The following is a 27,488-nucleotide window of genomic DNA, read 5'->3' as shown; positions in this document are numbered from 1 at the left end:
CAGTGGTCATGTATGTGGGGGGTCATGTTTTTTAAATGTGTGTGTGTGTGTGTGTGGGGAGAGGGGTGGGGGGGGGGGGTCTCTTTTGGAGGAAGGCCTTATGGCTGAAACCTTATGTGTTTAGTAGTTTTTTTGTTGTGACTCAACATCTCTGCTATATGGAGGGTAGCACTCTTTTCATAACACTGTCATACATATTTTTGAAGAATACAAGAGCAAGCTACATTTTTTGAACTTCACGAAACACAAAAGTTTTGTGTGCACCTTTATCAGACGTACCTCTACTGAATAAAATGCTTACCTTCCATGAGAACTATTACAGTATCCTTTATAATAGCAAATGTTGTCATCAGAACAAGAGCTGAAAACAGGAATGTGCATACTGGATCTACAATGCTCCAGGAAGGCTGGAATAGAAATGCACAAAAAAATTATTAAGTGCAGAAAACACATTAACAGACATTATGAACAATAAATTATTGTATTAATCATTTGCACATTACCTTATAATATATGACAAGTGCTGCAATGAAGACACCAACACTTTGGATAAAATCTCCAATGACATGTATGAAGGCGGCACGAACATTGATGTTCTGCTGTGTAGTAATACTTTCTGTAGATGCTCCATTCTCAATCTGCATATCTGATGAATTGTTACTACTTGCATGTGAGTGTCCATGCTGGTGCAAAGTAAGACCCATTCTACAGAGACAATCAAACACACAAAATAAATTACTCTATTTTTAAAATAAATAACATATTATAAATAAGCACTTTCAAAAGTATGAAAGGAATTTCAAAAAATACCCAATCTTTCTCTTAATTTCACTAGATTAGTTCCCATCTCATATAACATTTAAAAAATCCACACTTTATTAACCAAATTACTATGAAACTGGGAGGTAAAGTCAACATTCATTATCAAATATTATAAATTTTGCCAAAGACATTTGTTAAAGCTAACATAACAACAGACAGATTTAACACACACAGGTCTATCATTCAGCAGGATGAAATGATCAATCAAATCAAACAAGCTGCTACGGCAGATCAATCTTCTTACAAGGGCCAGATCTAAACCAGTTCCCAATCATTCAGAATGTTGCTACAGGCCAAATCATTTTGTATTTCAATGATAACAGATTTTCTGTTTGTTATGGAAATCAGCATTAACATCTTAATCAATATGAGGGAAGATGCTTACATTAAATTTACTCCAACTCCAATTGCAGAAGTTATCAGCATGATTGTGGCATCAATCTCAAAATCTTTGGTTACAATTCTTTCAATGGCCATATATACAAGCACTCCAGTGATTATCCAGATCATAAGCACAGATGTTAGTGCACCTATAACTTCTGCACGATACCAGCCAAAGCTCATCTTGCGTGTTGGAGGACGGCTTGCAACCCATAATGAAAAAAGAGAGATCATGAAGCTGGCAAAATCTGTCAACAAGTGAGCAGCATCTGTTGCGATGGCCAGGCTCGACGAAAGATAACCTCCTAAAATAAACAAAACATATAGTAAGATTAATGATATGAATATAATAGAGGGAAACATTCCACGTGGGAAAAATATATCTAAAAACACAGATGATGTAACTTACCGAACGAAAGTGCTGGCAGGTCGATAGACACACAAACATACACACGAAATTCAAGATTTTGCAACAAACTGTTGGCTCATCAGGAAAGAGGGAAGGAGAGGGAAAGACGAAAGGATGTGGGTTTTAAGGGAGAAGGTAAGGATTCATTCCAATCCCGGGAGCGGAAAGACTTACCTTAGGGGGAAAAAAAGGACAGGTATAAACTCGCACACACACACACATATCCATCCGCACATACACAGACACAAGCAAATGTCTGCTTGTGTGTGTGTGTGTGTGTGTGTGTGTGTGTGTGTGTGTGTGTGTGTGTGCGCGCGAGAGAGAGTGTATACCTGTCCTTTTTTCCCCCTAAGGCAAGTCTTTCCGCTCTCGGGATTGGAATGACTCTTTACCCTCTCCCTTAAAACCCACATCCTTTCGTCTTTCCCTCTCCTTCCCTCTTTCCTGATGAGGCAACAGTTTGTTGCGAAAGCTTGAATTTTGTGTGTATGTTTGTGTGTTTTTGTGTGTCTATCGACCTACCAGCACTTTCGTTCGGTAAGTCACATCATATAGTAAGATTAATTCACAACACTAAATACTCAGTCAAAAATAGCTCCATTTTTACAATGTAAATAATCACAGCTACTTTTACAACATTACTGCATGGGGGGGGGGGGGAGTTGGAAAACAAGTTTCCCCTGTCGACTGTGGTTAGAGTTGTGTGTGAAAGAAAAAAAAGAGAATGAGGCATTAAAGATAAGACATATCTTTATTTTTATACATAATTTCCAAGTACATTGAGACATTTCTCATACCGCCTTATAAGCTCCAAAAAGCCTTCCAGGAAAAAAATCAGGGCATTGCATGTGGAAGAAGCGTTGAACAGCTTGTTTGACATCAGCATTCCTGCCAAAGCACCTTCTGCCGAGTCTTCTTCAAAGAAGGAATCAGATGGAAGTCACTTGGTGTGAGACCCTGACGAAGGCGGATGGTGAAGGCTCTCCCAAACAAGAGCTGCAATATGGTTTTGCGTTGCCATTGCAGTCGCTGTGTGTGGTCTCATATTGTTATCTGACAGCAGAACGCCAGATCTGAGAAGGCCAGGCCGCTTTTTCCGAATCACCTCTTTCAATTTTGACAGAGTGGCACAGTACCGCGCAGCATTGATGGTTGCATCCTCCAGAAAGTCCAGCAGCAAAACTCCTTTGGCGTCCCAGAAAACGGTGAGAAGCACTTTACCGCCAGACGGAGTGCTTTTGAACTTCTTTCGGACAAGTGATGACGGATTTTTCCACTCCATGGATGCGGCCTTCGGCTCGGGCATGTAATGGTGGACCCACATTTCATCCCCCATCACAATCCGTAAACAGGAGGTCATTGCCAGATTCATGGTAATGCACGAGCTGTTCCAGACTGAATGCCACGTGTTGTTCCATGTGTGTTAGGGTCAGTTGGCAGGGTACCCATCATGCTGACACCTTCCTGTATCGAAGAATGTCGCGGATGATCTTGTGAGCTCGCTCATGTTCGATTCCAAGTTCTGCCGCTACTCCATCGATGGTGATATGTCAGTTCACTTTAATCATGTCATCCACCTTCCTGATATTTGCATCTGTAGTGGCTGTGCGCATCTGTCCAGATCTCGGTTTGTCCTGCACTTGCTGACGTCCACCACTGAATTGCTGGCACCATCTCTGCACCATCTGCCTCTCCATCACACCCGACCCATACACCTTAACAAGGTGGTTATGAATTTCTGTGCCTGATACTCCATGTGCCCATTCATAGCGGATAACAGCTCTCACTTCCACCTGTGACCATGACTCCAAAACACACCTTCTCTCCAGAAAAAGACTGAGCTGCTGGCTTCTGCTTTGCACAGGCACTGCGACAGTGCTATCTGCTTGATCATGGTCGATCTCTACCTAATGGTGTATCGGTGTCTTGCAAGTGCACGTTTACCTGCCGTGTCGTCTTTTGCCCATATCACACAGCTCTGCCCACAGTCGACAGGGGAAACTTATTTTCCAACTCCCCCTCATATATTCTGGGCCCGTTATTAAAACTTGGACAAAATTAACAATTTATTTCCCGAAAAATTTTATTGGTTGAAAAGGTTACATGAATATTTTTAATTGCAAGTTCACTGCATAGTCTCTTGCTCACATCTGCAAATTCTACGTCATAGGTATGTCACACTGTGATGTCTCTATTCATTAGTCATCATTTTAACTGTACTCTACACAATGCAATGCAAAAAAATCATATCAGTATTATCAAGAATTCAGAACCCTCTGCTCAAAAACATGCACATCATCTGTCAGTTAGTTCTGTAGTAAATGGTTTGTGTATGTCTGAATAATGTTTTTGTGCACGATGTAGATCTTCTTGGGGTTAGGGTCAATGTTTTCACTCGTAATTTCACTACAGACATCACAATGAAATGTTGCAGTCTGCCCGTTCGCAATACAGCGAAGCTTACTAGTTGTTAACAGCCACCAGATGACTAAATTTGCAATAATGAATCAAAACAATGTTGTCATACCCACCTCGCTGATGCCTTGTCTTCAGTGATGAGCCCTGCTTTGAATTAAGCCGCAATGACCAGCAACAATGTGGCTGGCGATGCACTGGGCAGCAAAGAGATACCAACCTGACTATCGCCCACCATCTGGCCCGACAACCAGGAGTGATGGTCCAGGGTGCCATTTCTTTTCACAGCAGGACACCTCTGGTTGCCATTCGTGGCACCCTTGCAGCACAGTAGTATGTCAAGAATAGTCTACACCCCATTTTGTTGTCTTTCATGGCAAGCCATCCTGGGCTTCCATTTCAGCAAGAGAATGTCCACCCACACACAGTGAGAGTTCCTGCTGATTGTCCTTCATGTTTGCCAAACACTAACCTCTCCAGCAAAGTCGCTGGTTCTCTTTCCAATTGGGAATGTTTGGAGCATTATGGGCACAGCTCTCATTATCTTGCAATTCTGATGATCTAACATACCAATTGCACACAACTCGGCACAATATCTATCAGGAAGATATCCAACAACTCTTATCTATATATGTCAAGCTGAATAATGCTTGCTTGGGTCAGAGGTGGACCAACACATTGTTGACTTCCTCAATTTCTGAAGCTCTTCCTTTCGAATAAATCATCCAATTTTTCTGAAGTTGTAATAATTTGTTTGTCTGTATTTGCATATCACACCTACTGATTTCCATCCCATTCAGATAATTCCTTCACAGTGAGTCTTTTTTTCTCCTACAGTGTACTACTTTTCTTGTTTTCTCCCAAAACAAATAAGAGCAAAATTCGACAAAAGAAAGGATGAGCAGTGGATAGCAGCTGGGATTTTATGTCATGCTAGGAAAAGAGCTCTACATAATCCAGGTAACAAGCAACACTTAAGATTTGAACTCTATTATAGTCTGTCAGTAAACTACCGAGCCAGCAGTGCTCTTAGTGGGGAAACCCTGTGACTGCCTTACAGGCACACCCAAAATCAGTTGCCCACTTCCTGTCCAGCAGTGTAGCGAAGCATGCAGTGATGTACGTCAATCTGGGTAGTTTTATTTAACCGAATCAATCAATTTAGTTTGTATATTTTGTGAGATATGTAGTCAGATACAATGGACAAGCATATTAAATCACAAGAAAATGAACACAATACAAAGAAGAGGTATTTTCAGAGTAAAGAGTGTTTGGTTGTCTCTAACATAGAAGAGCTGCAATTTATATAAAAGACAACTTTTCCACAATATAACACATCAAAAAGGAACACAAAAATAAACTACATGGTTTGTTGCAATCACCAGGAAAGATTGATACCAATTTTGAGTGGAAATCCATTGTTATGGACAGCTTTATAAAACTGATAATTTGACATATGATGGGGGACTTGTGTAAAATACTTGTTGCTGTAAAAGGAAAAATCCATTTTCCTTTTCAGAAAGATCCATTTTCCTTTTCAGAAAGATTTTCTGCACAAGGTAATATGTGAAATGGGTTTTATCTGAAAGTGACCTGTAAGTACGAGATTCTGGTCAAGAGAAAAGATGGGGCTGACTGGTGATGCAAATACTTGATACAAGTATAAAAATTAAGACAATAAGGTGAAATGTTCTTTATATTGACAAAACTTGGCTGGACAACATCATTACTTTAAAAAAATATTGTTACTCTGCTGGCATTGACAGCATCATGGACAATATTAGTCGAAGCAACAGATTGATCATGATTAATATAGGGTCCAATGCTGGATTTATTTGTTAGTTTATATTGAAAATATTCCCTATTACATGTTACACACTTATGCTAGCACTTTATCTAATTGCCAAAACACTTCTGGAACTCCATTTTGGGATAGCGTTCAGATCACTCAGTGATGTATTATTAATCTCACCTACGATCATAGAACACAAAAATTGTACTGTAAGGTTATCTTCTTTTTGGGAACGTACAAATGTCACATTGAGCTACTATGCAGACTACGACATCATTAAAGTATCGTTTTTGACAAAAAATTTATGAATGTGCAATCAAGACTGAGTGGACGCATTATCATGGTGCAAAAACCATCAACTGCTACATCACAAATCTGGGTTTTTTTCCGATTGCTTCACACAAATGGTGTTAAACTTGTAGTCAGTGCTCCTTACTGTTCATTTCACCTTGTGGCAAGAACTCATGGTGCATATACTGTTAGAACTGAAGAATACTGTGAGCATAACCTTCACATTTGACCACATGTGTTGAGCTTTTTATGGTCTTGGCAATCCAGAATGCTTGCACTGGGATGGCTGAACCTTAGTTTTCACTTCATATTCATTAACTCATGTTTCGTCACCTGTTATGGCCCATTTCAGTAGTTCTGTATCGTTGTGACTTGACCAAGTGACTCCTGAGCAGCTTGCATTCATTGCTTGCTGTTTTCGTTCAAAATTCATCAACTTTACATCAGGTTTACCTGAAAAATTGGGAACAATTTGATGCTGATATGCCAACATCATCAGTGACTTTTCTGATTGTAATTCGGCAATTGTTCATAGTCATTCTCTAACTACTTCTACAATTTTATCGAATGATGTTCTGGGTGCGTCCAAGGCACTTGTTATCTTCAACATCTTTACAACCTTCTTCGAAACACCTGCACGAGCTGTAATCCCTTGTTGTATACATAGCACCCATCATTACAATATTAACTCTTCTGTAAGTTTGATGCACTTCATTCTGTTCTTATGGCAAAATTTAATACAAATCCTCTGTCCCATTTTTACACAAAATACAGGGGGTTTCAAAGAGACTTCACAAACTTGAAACTTCATATACTTTAATTCATAATACCTACGGAGGTCACTGTAGTGTCAATTTGTATGGAAATACATCAAGATTTATCCTGCATAGTTCACTAATGCCGAATCGCACTGTAAGTTGGCTTAAAGATAGCTGTCTTCACTGGATCCGAGAGTGCTAGTTTTGTGTTTTCCTTTGTAGAATCGAAGCTGGCAACAACAGTTCAGCGTAATTTCCATACCAAGTACGCTAAAGATCCTTGTAGTAGGCCTACAATTTATGAGTGGCATAAATGTTTTGTAGAAACAGGGTGCTAGGTAAGACATGGGAAATTATCAGGATGTCCAAGCACATCTGACCGACGTTGTTCAGCAAGTGAGACAACGTTTTGTCAACAGCGCTATGAAATTGACCTGGCATGCGTCTTGCAAACTGCAAATCCCACATATGACTGTTTGGTGTGTGTTGAGAAATCGTTCGCATTTGAAACAGATTGGCAATCGTACAGGCAATAAAAGACACTAATAAAATTGCTCATAGGAACTTCTGTGTGAATATGTAAAACTGATTACATGAGGATGAACATATCTTGGACAAAAACATCTTTTCTGACGAGTCAACTTTTCACTTTAGTGGCAATGTTGACACACAACTGCAGGATTTGGTACAGTGAAAATCCACATCAAACATTGCAACATTTTCGTCTTATCCCTAAACTGAACATTTTGTGCACTGAGCAAGAAAGAAGTGTACACCCCCCTTTTTTTCTGTGACAGTACCATAGATGAGATAGTGTACCTGCATAGGTTACAACAATTTTTGATACCACAGATCGATGAGGATGACCAAGAACAAAATGTTTACTTCACGCAAGATGGCACACCACCCCACTACCTGGCTGACTTCCGAGATTTTTTCAGTAACTGCTTTCCAGGTCAATGGATTGGCTGTGATAAGCCAACTGCATGGCCCCCACGTTCCCCAGACCTGACACCACTCTATTTTTTTAATGGGGATTCATCAAGGATAACGTGTTTGTACCTCCTGTGCTGGCTTATCTATTTGAACTTCAAGCAAGACTTACACAGCCACTGAGCAAGTTACGCCTGCAAAGCTACAGTAAGTTTAGGAAGAAATTGACTTCCTATGGCATGCGTGCAGGGTAACCAACGAAAGCCACATAGAACATCTTTAGTTTAAGGGGGGAGGGGGGGAGGGGGGGGGGGGGACACCTTGATGTGTTTCCGTACAAAATAACACGAAACTCAGCGCTATATTTTCTTTCAATAAATTTATATCATCATCATCATCATCATTTAAGACTGATTATGCCTTTCAGCGATCAGTCTGGGGCATAGTCTCCCTCATAAAATTCCTCCACGATACCCTATTCAGTGCTAACATTGGTGCCTCTTCTGATGTTAAGCCTATTACTTCAAAATTGTTCTTAACCGAATCCAGGTACCTTCTCCTTGGTCTACCCCGACTCCTCCTACCCTCTACTGCTGAACCCATGAGTCTCTTGGGTAATCTTGTTTCTCCCATGTGTGTAACATGACCCCACCATCTAAGCCCGTTCACCCTGACTGCTAAATCTATAGAGTTCATTCCCAGTTTTTCTTTGATTTCCTCATTGTGCACACCCTCCTGCCATTGTTCCCATCTACTAGTACCTGCAATCATCCTAGCTACTTTCATATCCGTAACCTCAACCTTATTGATAAGGTAACCTGAATCCACCCAGCTTTCGCTCCCATACATCAAAGTTGGTCGAAAGATTGAACGGTGCACAGATAACTTAGTCTTGGTACTGACTTCCTTCTTGCAGAAGAGAGTAGACCGTAGCTGAGCGCTCACTGCATTAGCTTTACTACACCTCGCTTCCAGTTCTTTCACTATGTTGCCATCCTGTGAGAATATGCATCCTAAGTACTTGAAACCGTCCACCTGTTCTAACTTTGTTCCTCCTATTTGGCACTCAATCCGTTTATATATCTTTCCCACTGACATTACTTTTGTTTTGGAGATGCTAATCTTCATACCATGGTCCTTACATTTCTGATCTAGCTCTGAAATATTACTTTGCAAACTTTCAATAGAATCTGCCATCACAACTAAGTCATCCGCATATGCGAGGCTGCTTATTTTGTGTTCACCTATCTTAACCTCACCCAGCCAGTCTACTGTTTTCAACATATGATCCATAAATAATATGAACAACAGTGGAGACAGGTTGCAGCCTTGTCTTACCCCTGAAACTACTCTGAACCATGAACTCAATTTACTGTCAACTTTAACTGCTGCCGGACTATCTATGTAAAGACCTTTAATTGCTTGCAAAAGTTTGCCTCCTATTCCATAATCACGTAGAACAGACAATAACTTCCTCCTAGGAACCCGGTCATATGCCTTTTCTAGATCTATAAAACAAAGATACAATTCCCTGTTCCACTCGTAACACTTCTCCATTATTTGCTGTAAGCTAAAGATATGGTCCTGACAACCTCTAAGAGGCCTAAGCCCACACTGATTTTCATCCAATTTGTCCTCAACTAATACTCGCACTTTCCTTTCAACAATGCCTGAGAAGATTTTACCCACAACGCTGATTAAAGAGATACCTCTATAGTTGTTACAATCTTTTCTGTTTCCATGTTTAAAGACTGGTGTGATTACTGCTTTCGTCCAGTCTGATGGAACCTGTCCCGACTTCCACGCCATTTCAATTATCCTGTGTAGCCATTTAAGACCTGACAATCCACTGTATTTGATGAGTTCCGACTTAATTTCATCCACCCCAGCCACTTTATTGCACTGCAATCTACTGACCATTTTCTCCACTTTCCCACTGTGATACTATTTCCATCATCATTACTGTCCCATTGTACATCGAAATCTGAAACATTACTGATCGTATTTTCACCTACATTGTGCAACTCTTCAAAATATTCCCTCCCTCTGCCCAAGGCATCAACAGGATTCACCAGCAGTTTTCCTGATCTGTCCAAAATACTTGTCATTTCCTTCTTACCTCCCTTTCGAAGACTGCTAATTACACTCCAGAATGGTTTTCCAGCAGCTTGACCCAAGGTCCCCAACCTTTTTCCAAAGTCTTCCCAAGATTTCTTCTTGGATGCTGTAATTATCCGTTTGGCTTTGTTTCTTTCTTCAACATAACTTTCTCTGTCTACCCGAGTTCTAGTATGTAGCCATTTTTAATATGCCTTCCTTTTCCTTTTACAGGCTGCCTTGACTGTGTCATTCCACCAAGCTGTTTGCTTCATCCTACCTTTACACACTACTGTTCCGAGACATTCTTTGGCCACTTCTACTGTGTCTCTGTACCTTGTCCATTCCTTTTCCAGTGACTGCAGTTGACTACATTCAACTAACTGGTACCTTTTTGAGATCACTGTTATGTACTTGTGTCTGATTTCCTTATCCTGAAGTTTCTCCACTCTTATCCTCCTACACATGGACCTGACCACCTGCACTTTCGGCCTCACAATACCAATTTCACTGCAGATTAAATAGTGATCAGTGTCATCATACACGTGTGTCCCCCACAGCCTTCCTGAATTCCTGATCTGTTATTATATAGTCAATGATAGATCTGGTTCCCCTGCCTTCCCAAGTATACCGGTGAATGTTCTTATGTTTAAAAAAGGAGTTTGTGATTACTAGGCCCATACTCGCACAGAAATCCAAGAGCTGTTTCCCGTTCCTGTTGGCCTCCATATCCTCTCCAAATTTACCCATAACCTTTTCATACCCTTCTGTTCGATTTCCAATCCTGGCATTAAAATCACCCATGAGCAGAACACTGTCCTTGTCCTTTACTCTAACAACTACATCACTGAGTGCGTCATAAAAACTATCCATCTTATCTTGATCTGTCCCTTCACAATGCGAATATACTGACACAATCCTAATTTTCTTGCTAGACACTGTCAAATCTATCCACATCAGTCGTTCGTTTACATACCTTATTGCAACTACACTGGGTTCCATTTCTTTCCTGATGAAAAGCCCTACACCCCATTGTGCTATTCCTGCTTTGACTCCTGACAAGTAGACCTTGTATTCTCCCACTTCCTCTTCTTTCTCACCCCTTACCCGAATGCCACTAACAGCTAAAACGTCCAACTCCATCTTACTTGCAGCCTCTACCAGCTCTACCTTCTTCCCAGAATAGCCCCCATTGATATTAATAGCTCCCAATATCGTTACCATTCGTTTGCGAGTCGTATCTTAGGAGTCCCTGGTTTGTCAATTAGAGTTGGGACTCCGTCACCTCCAAAGGTCCGAGGCATTTTGCTCTGACTGTTGCCAGCATCATATTTATAGTACCAGGGAAGCAGGTTGCTAGCCTTACTTGCCCCGGGTCCCATTGAGTTTTATCCATAACGGTTGAGGGACTAACCGGTGGATTTGGTAGTCTTTGGCGTCTGAGCACAAAGGTGGCCACGACTCGGAATATGTCCGAGATGCCCAGCCTTATTCCAAAGTAACTGTCAGGACCACTTACTTGGCCACTCATACGTTGCCAGTGGTTCATGAACTAGGACATGATACCAGGAACCCACACCATGAACCACTCAATAAATTTATATGAATTTTTAAAGTTGTGAAGTCTTTTTCGAAATACCCTGTAAGTAACTGCCGATACTATCAAAATGCCTGTAACCTTTTTGACAGCTGACAGCAGACAAGTTACCTTCTATAGCTACCACTCTAAACATTGTACAGATACATTTCAGACATGTTTTCCAACACAACAACAAAAAATTTGGCCAAATTGAACTAATGCAACACACAAAATTACAGATTCCCAGTTACATTTTGATCACTCCTCATATAGCCAACCCCTCAAAGAAAACTACTACCACGTAGCTGAAACACAACATAAGAATAAGCCTCCAATTCCACAGAATAATTGCACTATATTATGCTCAAAATTCTATGGGAATATGCACATCATTTCAGGGGAGATAGCAGATCAACATGCGTTTGAATGGACAGTCATTTTTAGTACATGCATTTTTAGTAGCTTTATAAGTAAATGTATTATGTCCTCTTTCTGGAGGCACCACAATGTCAGAGGGTCATCCATTAACATCTTTCATTCATTCATTCATTGCATTCCAGACCTGACAAGACAAGAAAAATAACAGAAACTTAATCTGTGTACTGTATTAATGTTAACTATCATTACACTGGTTGCTGCTCTTCATGAGTATGCAATCTAGATTAAATCGAAAGAAAGGACGAAGGAACTGCAGCTGACACACGGTCACCACAGTTTTTGCCACAAGCCATGCTGTACTGTCTGATTGACATCAGTTGCCATATGAGGGCATTGCAACATGTATTAATACTCTGCATCCCACCAAGGAAGTGGCACTACACACACACACCATGTGCCATCGGGCCTGTGAGCAGTGATTCGTACCACAGTGTCACGTCCAACAATGCTGCCCGGGTACCTTTCAGTGTAAACATCTTTGGTATGGTTCATGTTGTTTTGTTAATCTTAAAGAACAATTTAACTTTTATACACAAGTACAAGATATGTGAGTGGACTGAGGACTTTGCGGTGGGGAGGATGCAGCGTGTTATCTTTGATGGAGAGTCATCGTCGGATGTAGAAGTAATTTGACATGTGTTGCGACCCTTGCTGTTCATGTTGTATATTAATGAGATTGCAGACAATATTATTAGTAAAATCAGGAATTTTGCAGATGATGCAGTTATCCAAATGAAGTAATATCTGAAAGAAGCTGCATAAATATTCAGTAAGATCTTGATAAGATTTCAAAGTGGTGCAAAGATTGGCAACTTGCTCTAAATGTTCAGAACTGTAAAATGATGCACTTCACAAAATTGAAAAACATAGCATCCTATGACTATAATATCAATGAGTCACTGTTGGAACTGGCCAACTCATACAAATACCTTGGTGTTACACTCTGCGGAGATATGAAATGGAATGGAATGATTACATAGGCTAAGTTGTGGGTAAGGCACATGGTAGACTTTGGTTTATTGGTAGAATACTGGGGAAGTGCAATCAGTCTACAATGGAGATAGCTTACAAATCACAAATCGCTTGCTGAAGTGTGTGGGACCACAAGGAATTTTAAGAGTATACAGAGAAGGGCAGCACAGATGGTTACAGGTTTGTTTAACCCATGGGAGAGTGTCACAGAGATACTGAAGAAACTGAACTGGAATACTCTAAGATAGACGTAAACTATCCTGAGAAAGTCTGCTAATAAAGTTTCAAAGACTGTCTTTAAATGATTACTGCAGGAATATACTACAATCCCCTATGTATCACTCACATTGGGATCATGAGGATAAGATTAGAATGATTACTGCATGCACAGTGGCATTCAAACACTCATTCTTCCCGTGCTCCATATGTGAATGGAACAGGAAGAAACCCCCATAACTGGTACAATGGTATGTACCCTCTGCCATGCACCTCATGGTGGTTTGCAGAGTATTGATATAGATGAAGATGTACTAACACACCAACACCATACAGCCCCTGATTCAACTAAGAGATTTCAGCAACGTTAATGCTGACATCGGACACAAGAAAGTCTCTTTTAAATTAAAGCTGATGCAATAAAGAGGTGTGTTCAGAAAGTAAGGTGATTTTTATATTTTTATAAAAAAATATTTATTTATTCATTCATCAATATACATGTTGCCCCTTCAAAGTAATCCCCCTCAGATACAATACACTTGTGTCAAAGCTTCTTCCAATCCTCGAAGCACTTCTCATAAGCACTTCTTGGTAGCCTTGAGTACTTCCAGCAATGCAGTTTTTATTTCATCATTGAAAATCTTGGTCCTTTCATAGGTCTCTTCAGTTTTGGGAGGAAGAAAAAGTCGCAGGGGGCCAAATCTGGCGAATATGGTGGCTGAGGCATGATTGTCATGTTGTTTTAGGCCAAAAAAATCTCTCACAGGCAACAATGAAGAGCAGGTGCACTGTTGTGATGCAAAAGCCATGAATTATTTTTCCACATTTACGGACTTTTCTGCATATTGCTTCTTGCAAACATCAAACAATGGAAAATGCAGGATGGAATGTAACAATATTATGAAAAGGAAGTTGCTACTCACCACATAGCAGAGATGCTCCATGTAGCAGAGACGCTTCTCGCAAACAGTGCATAACGTCATGGTAATACCCCTTATTGACTGTAAAACCTTGAGGAAAAGTTCATGATCCACTCCACTATGGTAATTGAAAAAAACAGTGACCAAAACTTTGACATTTGATCAAACTTGGCGTGCTTTTCTGGTCTTGACTCCCCGGAACGCTTACATTAGGATGACTGGGCTTTGGTTTCGACATCATAACCGTAAACCTATGTTTCATCACCAGTTATGACCCTTATAAGAAAATCAGGTCTTGACTCCCCGGAACGCTTACATTGGGATGACTGGGCTTTGGTTTCGACATCATAACCGTAAACCCATGTTTCATCACCAGTTATGACCCTTATAAGAAAATCAGGATCATTATTGACATCATTCAAGAGCTCCTGAGTGATGCTCATGTGACAGTTCTTCTGATCAAAACTGAGAAGTTTTGGAACAAGCTTCGCTGATACACGTCTCATTCTCAAAACATCTGAAAAAATTGCACAACACGAGCTGACTGATATGCCAACATCCTCAGCAACTTCTCTTATGGTACTTTGACGATTTCCCAAAACAATTTTCTTCACAGCTCGACGTTATCACCTGTTGTTGATGTGCTGGGGCATCCAGAGTGAGGTACATCATTGGCACCTTCTCGGCCATTTTGGAAGAGCTTATACCTCTTGCAAACTTTTTTTTTTTTTTTACTTAGAGCAGACTCCCCGTATATCACTGTCAACATTTCAAGTGTTTTAGAGCACTTGATTCCATTTTTTCACAGAAAATTTGATGCAGCCTTTGCTCCATTTTTTTTTTATCAAAAATCACCGAGCGCACTAAAACATGTCTAACCTTTCTATCTCACCAAAACAAAGGAAATATGGTGTACACTTGAAACTGTGAATGCATGTTCGGGATACGTGTACTAACATAACAAAAAAAGATCAATAATCGAATGTACGTTGCCTGCACAATTTGAAAAGTCACCTTACTTTTTGAACAGCCCTCATATAGCCATTTCAATTATGGTGGCATTACTGTACTGTTACTGTATTACAGTTATAATACATATATATTACTTTTTCTGAAGTAACATGATGAAACTTTACAGACTGACATGCATACTCACCAACTGTTTCACCCACCATGAAAATGACACACAGAACGCTGGCAACTATCAGTTTCCTTCTTGCCTTGCTGTCCACCTGCTCATCCCTTTCACGATGACAGTGCCCATCCACTGCAACAATTATTCTATTAGTTAAATGACGGTCAGTTTGGACAAATCACAGTTCACAAATTAATAAGTGAATGATTGAAATTACAGCACTCACTTCAATCAACTATTTATGAACAAAATTAAAATGCTGTAAATTGAAATCTACATCCAGGCTGTTACACAAACAAACTACACATTTATTGAATTGGTGGAGAATTTGCAACCCGTGAAATGAATTAAATAAAAATAACAATAGCTCAGTTTTCAGATTTGGTTATTATCACAGATGAAATGAAGTTATGTATATTTACTATGACTAAGTCATTAGTGAAACTTTGTCTAATGATTGAGTTAAATTGGCGTTACTATCTGGGTGAAGGAATTTACAGAAAACACACAAGGTAGTCAAGGAAGTCTACTTAGTGTTAGTTCAGAACGCGCAGGTGCCTTGAAAGCTGCAATACTGCTAGTTACTATTGTCAGCAGGGCATTAAATGCTGACCTTATTTTCTTTAGTCCATTCAGCAAAAGACCCCCCCAGACCTACACAATACTGACTAACCACTGTTTCATTTTCAGCCTAAGGTGGATGTGACTTCATTATTTAGGGAACATGTAGTACTCTTAACCCTGGCCTCTCGTGTGGGGTCTTCAGAAGTTTAGCTTCTACATAAATGCCAATTACGTACTATCAAAATTTTTCCAGTTGTCTGTTACTCTTGGTAGCTACCTAAAAGGGACAATACTTAACAACCGTGCTGGCAACAATCAGTCTGCGTGTGTGTGCCGTTAGGTACAGATGTGTGTTTCTGTACAAGGCTTCAAGGGACCCCATGCGACGACTGGCGTAAGTGAAATTCTACAGATTCCTTTATTTGGTTTTTTAATTTTTTTATGTTCCTTTTGTTACAGTGTTTATATTAATGATTCATTTTGTTGTAGAGCAGCTCAAATAAAACAAACATGGGGGAATGACAGTGTGAACGAATTCTGAGATGGCTGGAAGAGGAAAACAACGAAATTATTGGTGGTGAAGAAGAGAGTGTCGATTTTCTGGAGGAAGTTAGTGATCATGACACAGAGTTAGAACTTGACTGCAAAGATGACAATCCTCAAGAACACCTTCAACCACCAGAATCCTCAAATAATGACGAAGATGATATTTCATTATCAAATTTATCGTCACATAATTTCTATTCTGGAGAAAAAAAGACAAGGGGAAGGAACCTACACTGTTATTTGCAAATGGAAAAAAACTCCCTACCAACAGGCTGTTAGAAGATGACTTCATAATACTTTCACACAACCAACCAGGTCTCCGAGGCGCAACACGTGAGGTTAGTAACCCTTTAGAATCTTGGTTATTGTTTACTGACTTAGAAAGGTTGCAACACATACAAGACTGCACAAATATAAAAATAACATCAAAGTGGATAAATTATGACAGACAAAGAAACTGCAGGCTTACAAATTTGACTGAGTTGAAAGCTTTGTTTGGCATCATGTACATAACAGGGCTACATAAGACGTTACATACTTCGACTGATGACATTAGGATTACTGATGGAACTGGCCTTGATTTCTGTTGTGCTTTTATGCCTAAACTGTGATTTCAGTTTCATTCACACACGTGGAGAGTGAAATCTAATAGACAAGTTGGCACCAATCACGCGGTTATACAATATCGTTGTCGACAACTGTGAGAAACATTGTAGAAACAATGAGTATATTACAGTGGATGAGATGCTAGAGAATTTCAGAAGATCTTGCCAATTTCGTCAATACATGCCCAGTGAACCTGCAAAATATGGAATCAATGTGTTTTCTTTAGTAGACGCTGTTACACATTACACCAGAAAATTAGAGATTTATGTTGGTAAACAGCTGGAAGGACCTTTTTATCAAGACACTTTGACTACCACACTTGTAAAGCAGCTAACTGCTCCCATATCAGGTAACGCACGAAATGTGACCATGGACAATCGGTTCAGAAGCATTCCTTTGGCAGAACATCTACTGACAGATCACAGATTGACAGTGGCGGGTACACTTTGAAAAAATAAATCATAAATTCAAAGTGAATTCAAGCAGAAGGGTACGCAAGAACATTCAACAATTTTTGGCTATCACCCAACAATCACTTTGCTGTCTTACTGCCCAAAGAAGAGAAAAACAGTAATATTTCTTTCAACAATGCATCACAATGGTGTCATAGATGATACTGCCTGAAATTATGAGCTTTTACAATAAAACTTATCCACAGCTACTCTTGCACGAGTTTGCTTCCAATTGCCATAGCTGCTGCTCTTTACTTTTCTGGACATTGGTGCATTAAATGCTCACATAATACTGGACACAGTCAACCAGGCATACAAATGGAACAAAGTTTTCTCGAAAACATTGGCATTTGAGCTGTATTACCCACAACTGCATTTATGAGCAGCTATTACAACTTTGCCTTGTGAGTTGAAAGATTCATACCTACTGTTCAGGGTATACCACCTGATGATAATGAGTTCGTACCAACGAGAAAGCGTTGCATTCACTCTCCAAGACGAGCAGATAGAAAATTCAAATCTATCTGTCATTTTTGCAAGGGTAATATATGCCCAGCTCATACCAAAGCAGTATGTACAGGCTGTATCCAAAAAGAAGACTAGGCCCACTTAGATGTGTGAAAGTTTACACATTTTTTATCAGTTCATGTTACTTTCTATTTTTTATTAGTTTTATGTCTGTGTTAAACACAAATAATTGTAGGATTTAAAGAAACTGCTTGGTTTTCATAAATAAATAAATATCATGATAGACTCGATCCGAAGAGACACTGTTTACACAGTGTAAATAAATAATGAACTTACAATTACTTCTTTATTTCATTCCAGTCATATTACATAAATAAATTCTATAAAATAATACCCAAAATATATGTTATATCAGCAATAAGATGCTGATTATCCTTTTGGGCTCTCTCATGACCACATGACGCCTCATGTTATAAGAAAGGTGCAACGGGTCGAGAGTTAAGAGCATTACAATATCGTTGGTTCACTACAACTTTTTAAAAGTTGACCAAAGAGTAAGAATTCACACACACACACACACACACACACACACACACACAGAGAGAGAGAGAGAGAGAGAGAGAGAGAGAGAGAGAGAGAGAGGGGGGGGAGGAGGAGAGATTGGTAGAGGGGGAGAGGGAGGGGGGAGAGAGAGAGAGAGAGAGATTAAATAGAGGATAAGCAATGCTACTTCGTGCAAACATATCAGTAACAGAAAAATTCATGGCTTGCAAATTTAATGGCAAGCAAACAATTCTACTTATAACCATCACTTTCAAAAGACAAATTGACCTCCTGAGATTTGCAGTCTTCCACATTTCATGTTCTTTCTGATCTACAAGGCTTTCCAATGTGCATCCCCTCCATCAAGGCTATCATGGTACTTTGAAAGCATGATGATGAATACTCTCTGCACTTATACAGTGCATTCTTTAAACACCCATTTCATCCTTCTAACAATTTCAGCCTCACTTATGTTCAGTTTTATCAATAATAAACAACAAAATTTCACTTTTTTACCAAGAGAAACCACAAGAATGCATATTTATAGAATCCATAATGAGAAGTTAAAGAATCATGGCAGAAATTTGCAATGTCCAGCAGAAAATGAGACAAATTTAAGAAATAAGGCCAAAAGACAACAGAAAAGTGTTCATTACATAAGATAAAAGCGTCATGGCATTTAAGAAACCAAAGAGTAAAATAAAAACCAGCATTAGCACGATAAATAAAAACTACCATACAAACACAGATATATACATTGGAATCCAACCAAAACATATTTAAATTTGTGAAAAATTACTTGATACTAGTCACTATTCAACATGAATCACAGACATAACTGGAAACTCAAAATATTAAGGGGCTATTCAACAAGCAGAAAGAAGTGAAAGCACACAACTGTCATTTAATCTTCACCACAGTCAAAAACTTAAAAAGTGGTTACTATGGTTTGTTGTAATCTGTTATCATTATGAGGTGATCTCTGTGTGCTTACAAACCATTTTTAATTATTAGATTTGCCACCTATATACAGACTTGGTACATAAACATTTTCTTGATCTTTCATTAAGAGAAGAGTGAATGGACCCCTGGGAGAAAGGAAGTTCACCACAATTAACATAAGAATAATAACCAAAAGTAGTAACCAGTCTCACTGTAGAGAACTGTTCAGAACAATGGGGATTTTCACTGCAACATGTGAGTTCATTTACCAATCAGTTATGCACATGAAAAATAACCTTGACAATTACTGCACAAACAGCTCTGTCCACGGAACAAGATCTAAACTGAACCTGCTTTTACCAAGAAAGAACAAACATAAAACAGCATTTTCAATCTTGGAATAAAAAACTCTTCAATAAATTGCCGAAGAATACTAAAGAGATTACTAAAATAAACTAATTTAAAAAGGCAGTTTAGAAGAACCTATTAAGCCAGAGGTTTTATACAGTGAAGGACTACCTGCACACCACAGAATAAGAGTTTGGTAAAAAGCATAATATATATAAACCACAACACACGTTATTTCACACACCACTGTTATTTAGTATAATGTTTTCATTTATTTGTGTGTGATTTCCTGAACATCCAAACCTCTTTCCAAGCTCAACATGTGATGGCTTATTCAGTTATTCAGAAAAAGCATGTGAAAAATTCAGACACACAAAATGGAAACCAAATACAGTCACCATGGTACTGACATCAGCTGATAGTGTGTTGTGTTACATTATGGAAATATTGTGTGTGTGTGTGTGTGGGGGGGGGGGGGGGGGGGGTTGGCATGGTGTGGCGTGGCGTGCCAGGGGCAGGGAGTCAGGAAGTGCAGGGAGTGCGGGGATGTGGGGATGTGGGTGGCGCAAGGGGGGGGGGGGGGGGGGCACCTCACAAGGGAACCTCCCCATCGCACCCCCCTCAGATTTAGTTATAAGTTGGCACAGTGGATAGGCCTTGAAAAACTGAACACAGATCGATCGAGAAAACAGGAAGAAGTTGTGTGGAACTATGAAAAAAATAAGCAAAATATACAAACTTAGTAGTCCATGCGCAGGATAAGCAACATCAAGGATAATGTGAGCTCCAGAGCGCCGTGGTCCCGTGGTTAGCGTTAGCAACTGCGGAACGAGAGGTCCTTGGCTCAAGTCTACCCCCGAGTGAAAAGTTCAATTTTTTGTTTTCAGACAATTATCAAAGTTCAGGCACTCACACATAATCAACTTCGCTCTCCAAAATTCCAGGACATGTTCAGATTTGCTTGGACACATGCAGGATTTGACAGTCTACACACAGAAAAATTTGAAAACGTTAAAAACAAATGTTTTGACAGAGCACAGGGAAAACTGTACGACTGTGAAACTGTTGCATTCATTTGTTGCAGTTTATGTGACAAACTCTTTGTTTTCATCACTTTTTTGGGAGTGATTATCACATCCACAAGAAAACCTAAATCGGGCAAGGTAGAAGAATCTTTTTACCCATTCGCCAAGTGTACAAGTTAGGTGGGTCGACAACATATTCCGGTCATGTGAAGCACATGCCATCACCAGTGTCGTATAGAATATATCAGACGTGTTTTCCTGTGGAGGAATTGGTTGACCTATGACCCTGCAATTAAATGTTTTCGGTTCCCATTGGAGAGGCCCATCCTTTCGTCTACTAATCGCACGGTTTTGTGGTGCGGTCGCAAAACACAGACACTAAAATTATTACAGTGAACAGAGACGTCAATGAACGAAACGGACAGATCATAACTTTGCGAAAATAAAGAAATTAAAATTTTCGCTAGAGGGAAGACTTGAACCAATGACCTCTCGTTCCGCAGGAGGTCACGCTAACCACGGGACCACGGCGCTCCTGAGCTCACATTATCCTTGATGTTGCTTACCCTGCGCATGGACTACTCAGTTTGTATATTTTGCTTATTTTTTTCATAGTTCCACACAACTTCTTCCTGTTTTCTCGATCGATCTGTGTTCAGTTTTTCAAGGCCTATCCACTGTGCCAACTTATAACTAAATCTGAGGGGTGTGCGATGGGGAGGTTCCCTTGTCAGTAATCAATACTGAAAAGTGAATGAGCGAATAGAGTAGAACTATTACTTTTCCATTATTAAAAACTTGCAGTATTGTAAATTAGGGATAAGCTAAATGTGATTGCACTATTAAAAATAGACTGGCCTTGTATTCAGGAGGAGTTCCAGCCTTTCTGCAGCCGTATTAATTTCAGTTTTCCATGGTTTCTGTAAATTACTTCAGACAAATGCCAGCACGGTACCTAACATGTGCAGCTTGCAGTTAAAAATATATTTAAACACATTTCTCAGTCATGGATTACAGAATTTAAATTATGAATTTACATAATGTTAGTCTACATTTTTGGAATGTTGATATCTAATGTCAAGTGATGTTTTTCAAACAGTTAATAGCTAAGGTTTATAATTTATATAAAAAACAGCTACCAGCCACATGTATGGTTTAAAAAGGTTTATTATCTTCAGACCATGACCGGTTTCGGATTTTTCTTTACAAATCCATCTTCGGGTGGGAGGTTACAAGCATTCTTAGTTGGACCTAGTTTTGTTTATGTTATTCGTCTGCTGCACTGGGAAAGAAAAGAAATATTTTTGTTGTCACATCGGTAATGGTATTTTTACGAAAGATTTACTTCTTTTACAAAATCTAATTGCTCATGAGATGGTTTTTATAAACATTAGTAAACTTGCAGGTTAGTGTACTTAAGAGCTGTGTAGTTCTGCCTGACGAAATATTCGTGCGTTTATGTTTTCGAACGCAAGCTTAATACACTTTTCAATATGCACTATGTGAGTGCTATTCCAGTCAATGGACGTAACTTTCAACATTGAAAGTTACGTCCATTGACTGGAATAGCACTCACATAGTGCATATTGAAAAGTGTATTAAGCTTGCGTTCGAAAACATAAACGCACGTAACTTTCAACATTGAAAGTTACGTCCATTGACTGGAATAGCACTCACATAGTGCATATTGAAAAGTGTATTAAGCTTGCGTTCGAAAACATAAACGCACGTAACTTTCAACATTGAAAGTTACGTCCATTGACTGGAATAGCACTCACATAGTGCATATTGAAAAGTGTATTAAGCTTGCGTTCGAAAACATAAACGCACGAATATTTCGTCAGGCAGAACTACACAGCTCGTAAGTATACTAACCTCCAAGTTTACTAATGTTTATAAAAACCATCTCATGAGCAATTAGATTTTGTAAAAGAAGTAAATCTTTCTTAAAAATACCATTACCGACATGACAACAAAAATATTTCTTTTCTTTCCCAGTGCAGCAAACGAATAACATAAACAAAACTAGGTCCAACTAAGAATGCTTGTAACCTGCCATCTGAAGATGGATTTGTAAAGAAAAATCTGAAACCGGTCATGGTCTGAAGATAATAAACCTTTTTAAACCATACATGTGGCTGGTAGCTGTTTTTTATATAAATTATAAACCTTAAATACAACAGCCACGTTTCTTAACATGTCGACTTTCGACAAAATAGAGTTAATAGCTAGTCACATGGCTGCACCTTGAAATACCATTTACAGCTGTGTGCAGTAGATGTTTGGGGGCATGCCCTTGACAAAGTGCAGCTCGTAAGAGCTTCCAGAAGGCTCAGTACTTTTAGCCTAGCTGCCCTACTTCACAGGCAGAACTTAGGAGATGTAATTAATTTCTTCCTGTTGGTGGGTGTTATAATTTTTCCCGAGGGCATGCAGCTTTACTGTATGATTAAATGATGATGGCGTCCTCTTGGGTAAAATATTCCGGAGGTAAAATAGTACCCCATTCGGATCTCCGGGCGGGGACTGCTGAAGAGGATGTCATTATCAGGAGAAAGAAAACTGGCGTTCTACGGATCGGAGCGTGGAATGTCAGATCCCTTAATCGGGCAGGTAGGTTAGAAAATTTAAAAAGGGAAATGGATAGGTTGAAGTTAGATATAGTGGGAATTAGTGAAGTTCGGTGGCAGGAGGAACAAGACTTCTGGTCAGGTGACTACAGGGTTATAAACACAAAATCAAATAGGGGTAATGAAGGAGTAGGTTTAATAATGAATAGGAAAACAGGAATGTGGGTAAGCTACTACAAACAGCATAGTGAACGCATTATTGTGGCCAAGATAGATACGAAGCCCACACCTACTACAGTAGTACAAGTTTATATGCCAACTAGCTCTGCAGATGACGAAGAAATTTAAGAAATGTATGATGAAATAAAAGAAATTATTCAGATTGTGAAGGGAGACGAAAATTTAATAGTCATGGGTGATTGGAATTCGAGTGTAGGAAAAGGGAGAGAAGGAAACACAGTAGGTGAATATGGATTGGGGCTAAGAAATGAAAGAGGAAGCCGCCTGGTAGAATTTTGCACAGAGCACAACATAATCATAGCTAACACTTGGTTTAAGAATCATGAAAGAAGGTTGTATACATGGAAGAACCCTGGAGATACTAAAAGGTATCCGATAGATTATATAATGGTAAGACAGAGATTTAGGAACCAGGTTTTAAATTGTAAGACATTTCCAGGGGCAGATGTCGACTCTGACCACAATCTATTGGTTATGAAATGTAGATTCAAATAAACTGACAGAACCTGAGGTTGTAGAGAGCTTCAGGGAGAACGTTTGGGAACGATTGACAGGAATGGGGGAAAGAAATACAGTAGAAGAAGAATGGGCAGCTTTGAGGGATAAGGTAGCGAAGGCAGCAGAGGATCAAGTAGGTAAAAAGACGAGGGCTAGTAGAAATCCTTGGGTAACAGAAGAAATATTGAATTTAATTGATGAAAGGAGAAAATATAAAAATGCAGTAAATGAAGCAGGCAAAAAGGAATACAAACGTCTCAAAAATGAGATCGACAGGAAGTGCAAAATGGCTAAGCAGGGATGGCTAGAGGACTAATGTAAGGATGTAGAGGCCTATCTCACTAGGGGTACGATAGATACTGCCTACAGGAAAATTAAAGAGACCTTTGGAGATAAGAGAACGACTTGTATGAATATCAAGAGCTCAGATGGAAACCCAGTTCTAAGCAAAGAAGGGAAAGCAGAAAGGTGGAAGGAGTATATAGAGGGTCTATACAAGGGCGATGTACTTGAGGACAATATTATGGAGATGGAAGAGGATGTAGATGAAGATGAAATGGGAGATATGATACTGCGTGAGGAGTTTGACAGAGCACTGAAAGACCTGAGTCGAAACAAGGCCCCCGGAGTAGACAACATTCCATTGGAACTACTGACGGCCTTGGGAGAGCCAGTCCTGACAAAACTCTACCATCTGGTGAGCAAGATGTATGAAACAGGCGAAATACCCTCAGACTTCAAGAAGAATATAATAATCCCAATCCCAAAGAAAGCAGGTGTTGACAGATGTGAAAATTACCGAACTATCAGTTTAATAAGTCACAGCTGCAAAATACTAACACGAATTCTTTACAGACGAATGGAAAAACTAGTAGAAGCCAATCTCGGGGAAGATCAGTTTGGATTCCGTAGAAACACTGGAACACGTGAGGCAATACTGACCTTACGACTTATCTTAGAAGAAAGATTAAGGAAAGGCAAACCTACGTTTCTAGCATTTGTAGACTTAGAGAAAGCTTTTGACAATGTTGACTGGAATACTATCTTTCAAATTCTAAAGGTGGCAGGGGTAAAATACAGGGAGCGAAAGGCTATTTACAATTTGTACAGAAACCAGATGGCAGTTATAAGAGTCGAGGGACATGAAAGGGAAGCAGTGGTTGGGAAGGGAGTAAGACAGGGTTGGAGACTCTCCCCGATGTTGTTCAATCTGTATATTGAGCAAGCAGTAAAGGAAACAAAAGAAAAATTCGGAGTAGGTATTAAAATCCATGGAGAAGAAATAAAAACTTTGAGGTTCGCCGATGACATTGTAATTCTGTCAGAGACAGCAAAGGACTTGGAAGAGCAGTTGAATGGAATGGACAGTGTCTTGAAAGGAGGATATAAGATGAACATCAACAAAAGCAAAACAAGGATAATGGAATGTAGTCTAATTAAGTCGGGTGATGCTGAGGGAATTAGATTAGGAAATGAGACACTTAAAGTAGTAAAGGAGTTTTGCTATTTGGGGAGCAAAATAACTGATGATGGTCGAAGTAGAGAGGATATAAAATGTAGACTGGCAATAGCAAGGAAAACGTTTCTGAAGAAGAGAAATTTGTTAACATCGAGTATAGATTTAAGTGTCAGGAAGTCATTTCTGAAAGTATTTGTATGGAGTGTAGCCATGTATGGAAGTGAAACATGGACGATAAATAGTTTGGACAAGAAGAGAATAGAAGCTTTCGAAATGTGGTGCTACAGAAGAATGCTGAAGATTAGATGGGTAGATCACATAACTAATCAGGAAGTATTGAATAGGATTGGGGAGAAGAGAATTTTGTGGCACAACTTGACCAGAAGAAGGGATCGGTTGGTAGGACATGTTCTGAGGCATCAAGGGATCACCAATTTAGTATTGGAGGGCAGCGTGGAGGGTAAAAATCATAGAGGGAGACCAAGAGATGAATACACTAAGCAGATTCAGAAGGATGTAGGTTGCAGTAGGTACTGGGAGATGAAAAAGCTTGCACAGGATAGAGTAGCATGGAGAGCTGCATCAACCCAGTCTCAGGACTGAAGACCACAACAACAACAACAACATAATTTAACTTACATCCTACGAATATATGCTGTTTCAAATCATCAGCACATTAAAGTTCTCTTGGAAATGTGGTGTTATTGGTAAAATTTGCTGCAGGAAACTAAAAGGAAATGCCATATTCCCGCTTAATGAATTTTTGAATTTCATTTATTTTGTAATATAGCTTCCATGTTGCATACATTTACTGTTTGAAGACAATGGTGCATTAAAGATGTTATCAAAAACATGTCATTCTCCATACCTTTTTTTATGTATACCTGAAGTGAGTTTGTTCCACTGTGTAAACATGCCAGGGAATATGGACCAATGAATTGCAAAACTGTTTTCTACATCACTGCCTGATTTGATTGCAATTCAGTATTTACACATTGATCCAAAAATTACAGAACAAGACCAGCCATGTCACAGAAGTGACACTGTCTTGTCACATTAAACTCATAAATGCTTGGGACTGAACACAAACAAAAGTTTAAAAGAGAGACTAACATACACAGCATTAATGATCTCTCTCCAAAACACATTTTTACTACAGTTGGTTGTGATAAAGCGTTAGGAATTGTGATGTCGGTGAATAAATTTGCTGCTTTATCTTGGAGCAAGCTTTTGATATTATTTAGTGAAATGGCACAAAGATACAGAGATACAGTATGTGAACTTTTGGCTAGAGTGTGATAGTGCCACCCCTCCCCCTCCTACAACCCGGATATTTGGGTTGTGGAGATACGACCGATCTTTAGTATAGCCCGAGGTGTGGGTTAGCTCCGATCAATTAATGCCACTCCATTGCCCAGTTTGGAAACCAAAAGTAATGCTTGATTTCTACTGTGAGGCCACAGCTGACCACCTGTTCCAACTTTGTCGAACTAGGATTGTAAGTACATAAATGACTATTTTTGTTCGTAAGCTTCAGTATCACAATATGACCAAATCATTGTAAAAGTGGTCTAGGAATGAATAAACCACCACCACCACCACCACCACCACCACCTGCATGCCACAGGCAATCATCATCCATCACGGAAGTTCTGAGCTTAGAACACTGTTCCATAATGCACGTCCTCCATCATATAAAGTAACAAGACTGATTTTTTATCTACCAAAGTTTTTTCTTTCAAACAATAACATTGTCCCCTTTGAAGTAGTTTCCTTCAGCATCTGTACACAGGCAAAGTAGTTGTTCCCAGTCTTGCTAGCAATGCTGAAAGGCTTCAATTGTTGGGGTCTTTAACCTGTCAGCCACATTCTTTGTACTTCAGAGTCCAAAACAATGCCCTTGTAAGACGTCTTCAAATTCGGGAAAAGAAAAAAGTCACAAGGACCGAGATCAGGTGAACAGGGGGGCTGTGGAACAAAAGGAATGCCTTTTAACATCAAAAATTCCATGACGGAGGTGGCCGTGTGACATGGGGCTTTGTCACGGTGCAGCATCTGCTTGTCTGCAA

General features: G+C 39.5%; 1 protein-coding gene across 5 annotated transcripts in view; it reads right to left on the bottom strand.

Annotated features, from left to right (window-relative positions):
• The window catches only part of LOC126456968 (zinc transporter 2), a 131,907-nt gene that overhangs the window by 13,369 nt on the left and 91,050 nt on the right, over positions 1-27,488 (bottom strand). For all 5 annotated transcript variants that reach the window (XM_050092907.1, XM_050092906.1, XM_050092910.1 and 2 more), the window contains 4 exons: positions 15,180-15,290; positions 1,208-1,508; positions 504-705; positions 302-407 (listed from right to left, as the gene is read on the bottom strand). In XM_050092907.1, coding sequence (XP_049948864.1) covers positions 302-407; positions 504-705; positions 1,208-1,508; positions 15,180-15,290 — 720 coding nt within the window. The remainder of the gene's footprint in view (positions 1-301; positions 408-503; positions 706-1,207; positions 1,509-15,179; positions 15,291-27,488) is intronic.

The sequence above is a fragment of the Schistocerca serialis genome, chromosome 2 (genome assembly GCF_023864345.2).
Source record: "Schistocerca serialis cubense isolate TAMUIC-IGC-003099 chromosome 2, iqSchSeri2.2, whole genome shotgun sequence".
Lineage (NCBI taxonomy): Eukaryota > Metazoa > Arthropoda > Insecta > Orthoptera > Acrididae > Schistocerca > Schistocerca serialis.
Note: the sequence above shows the minus strand (reverse complement) of the source record. Positions and strands in the feature narration are given on the sequence as shown.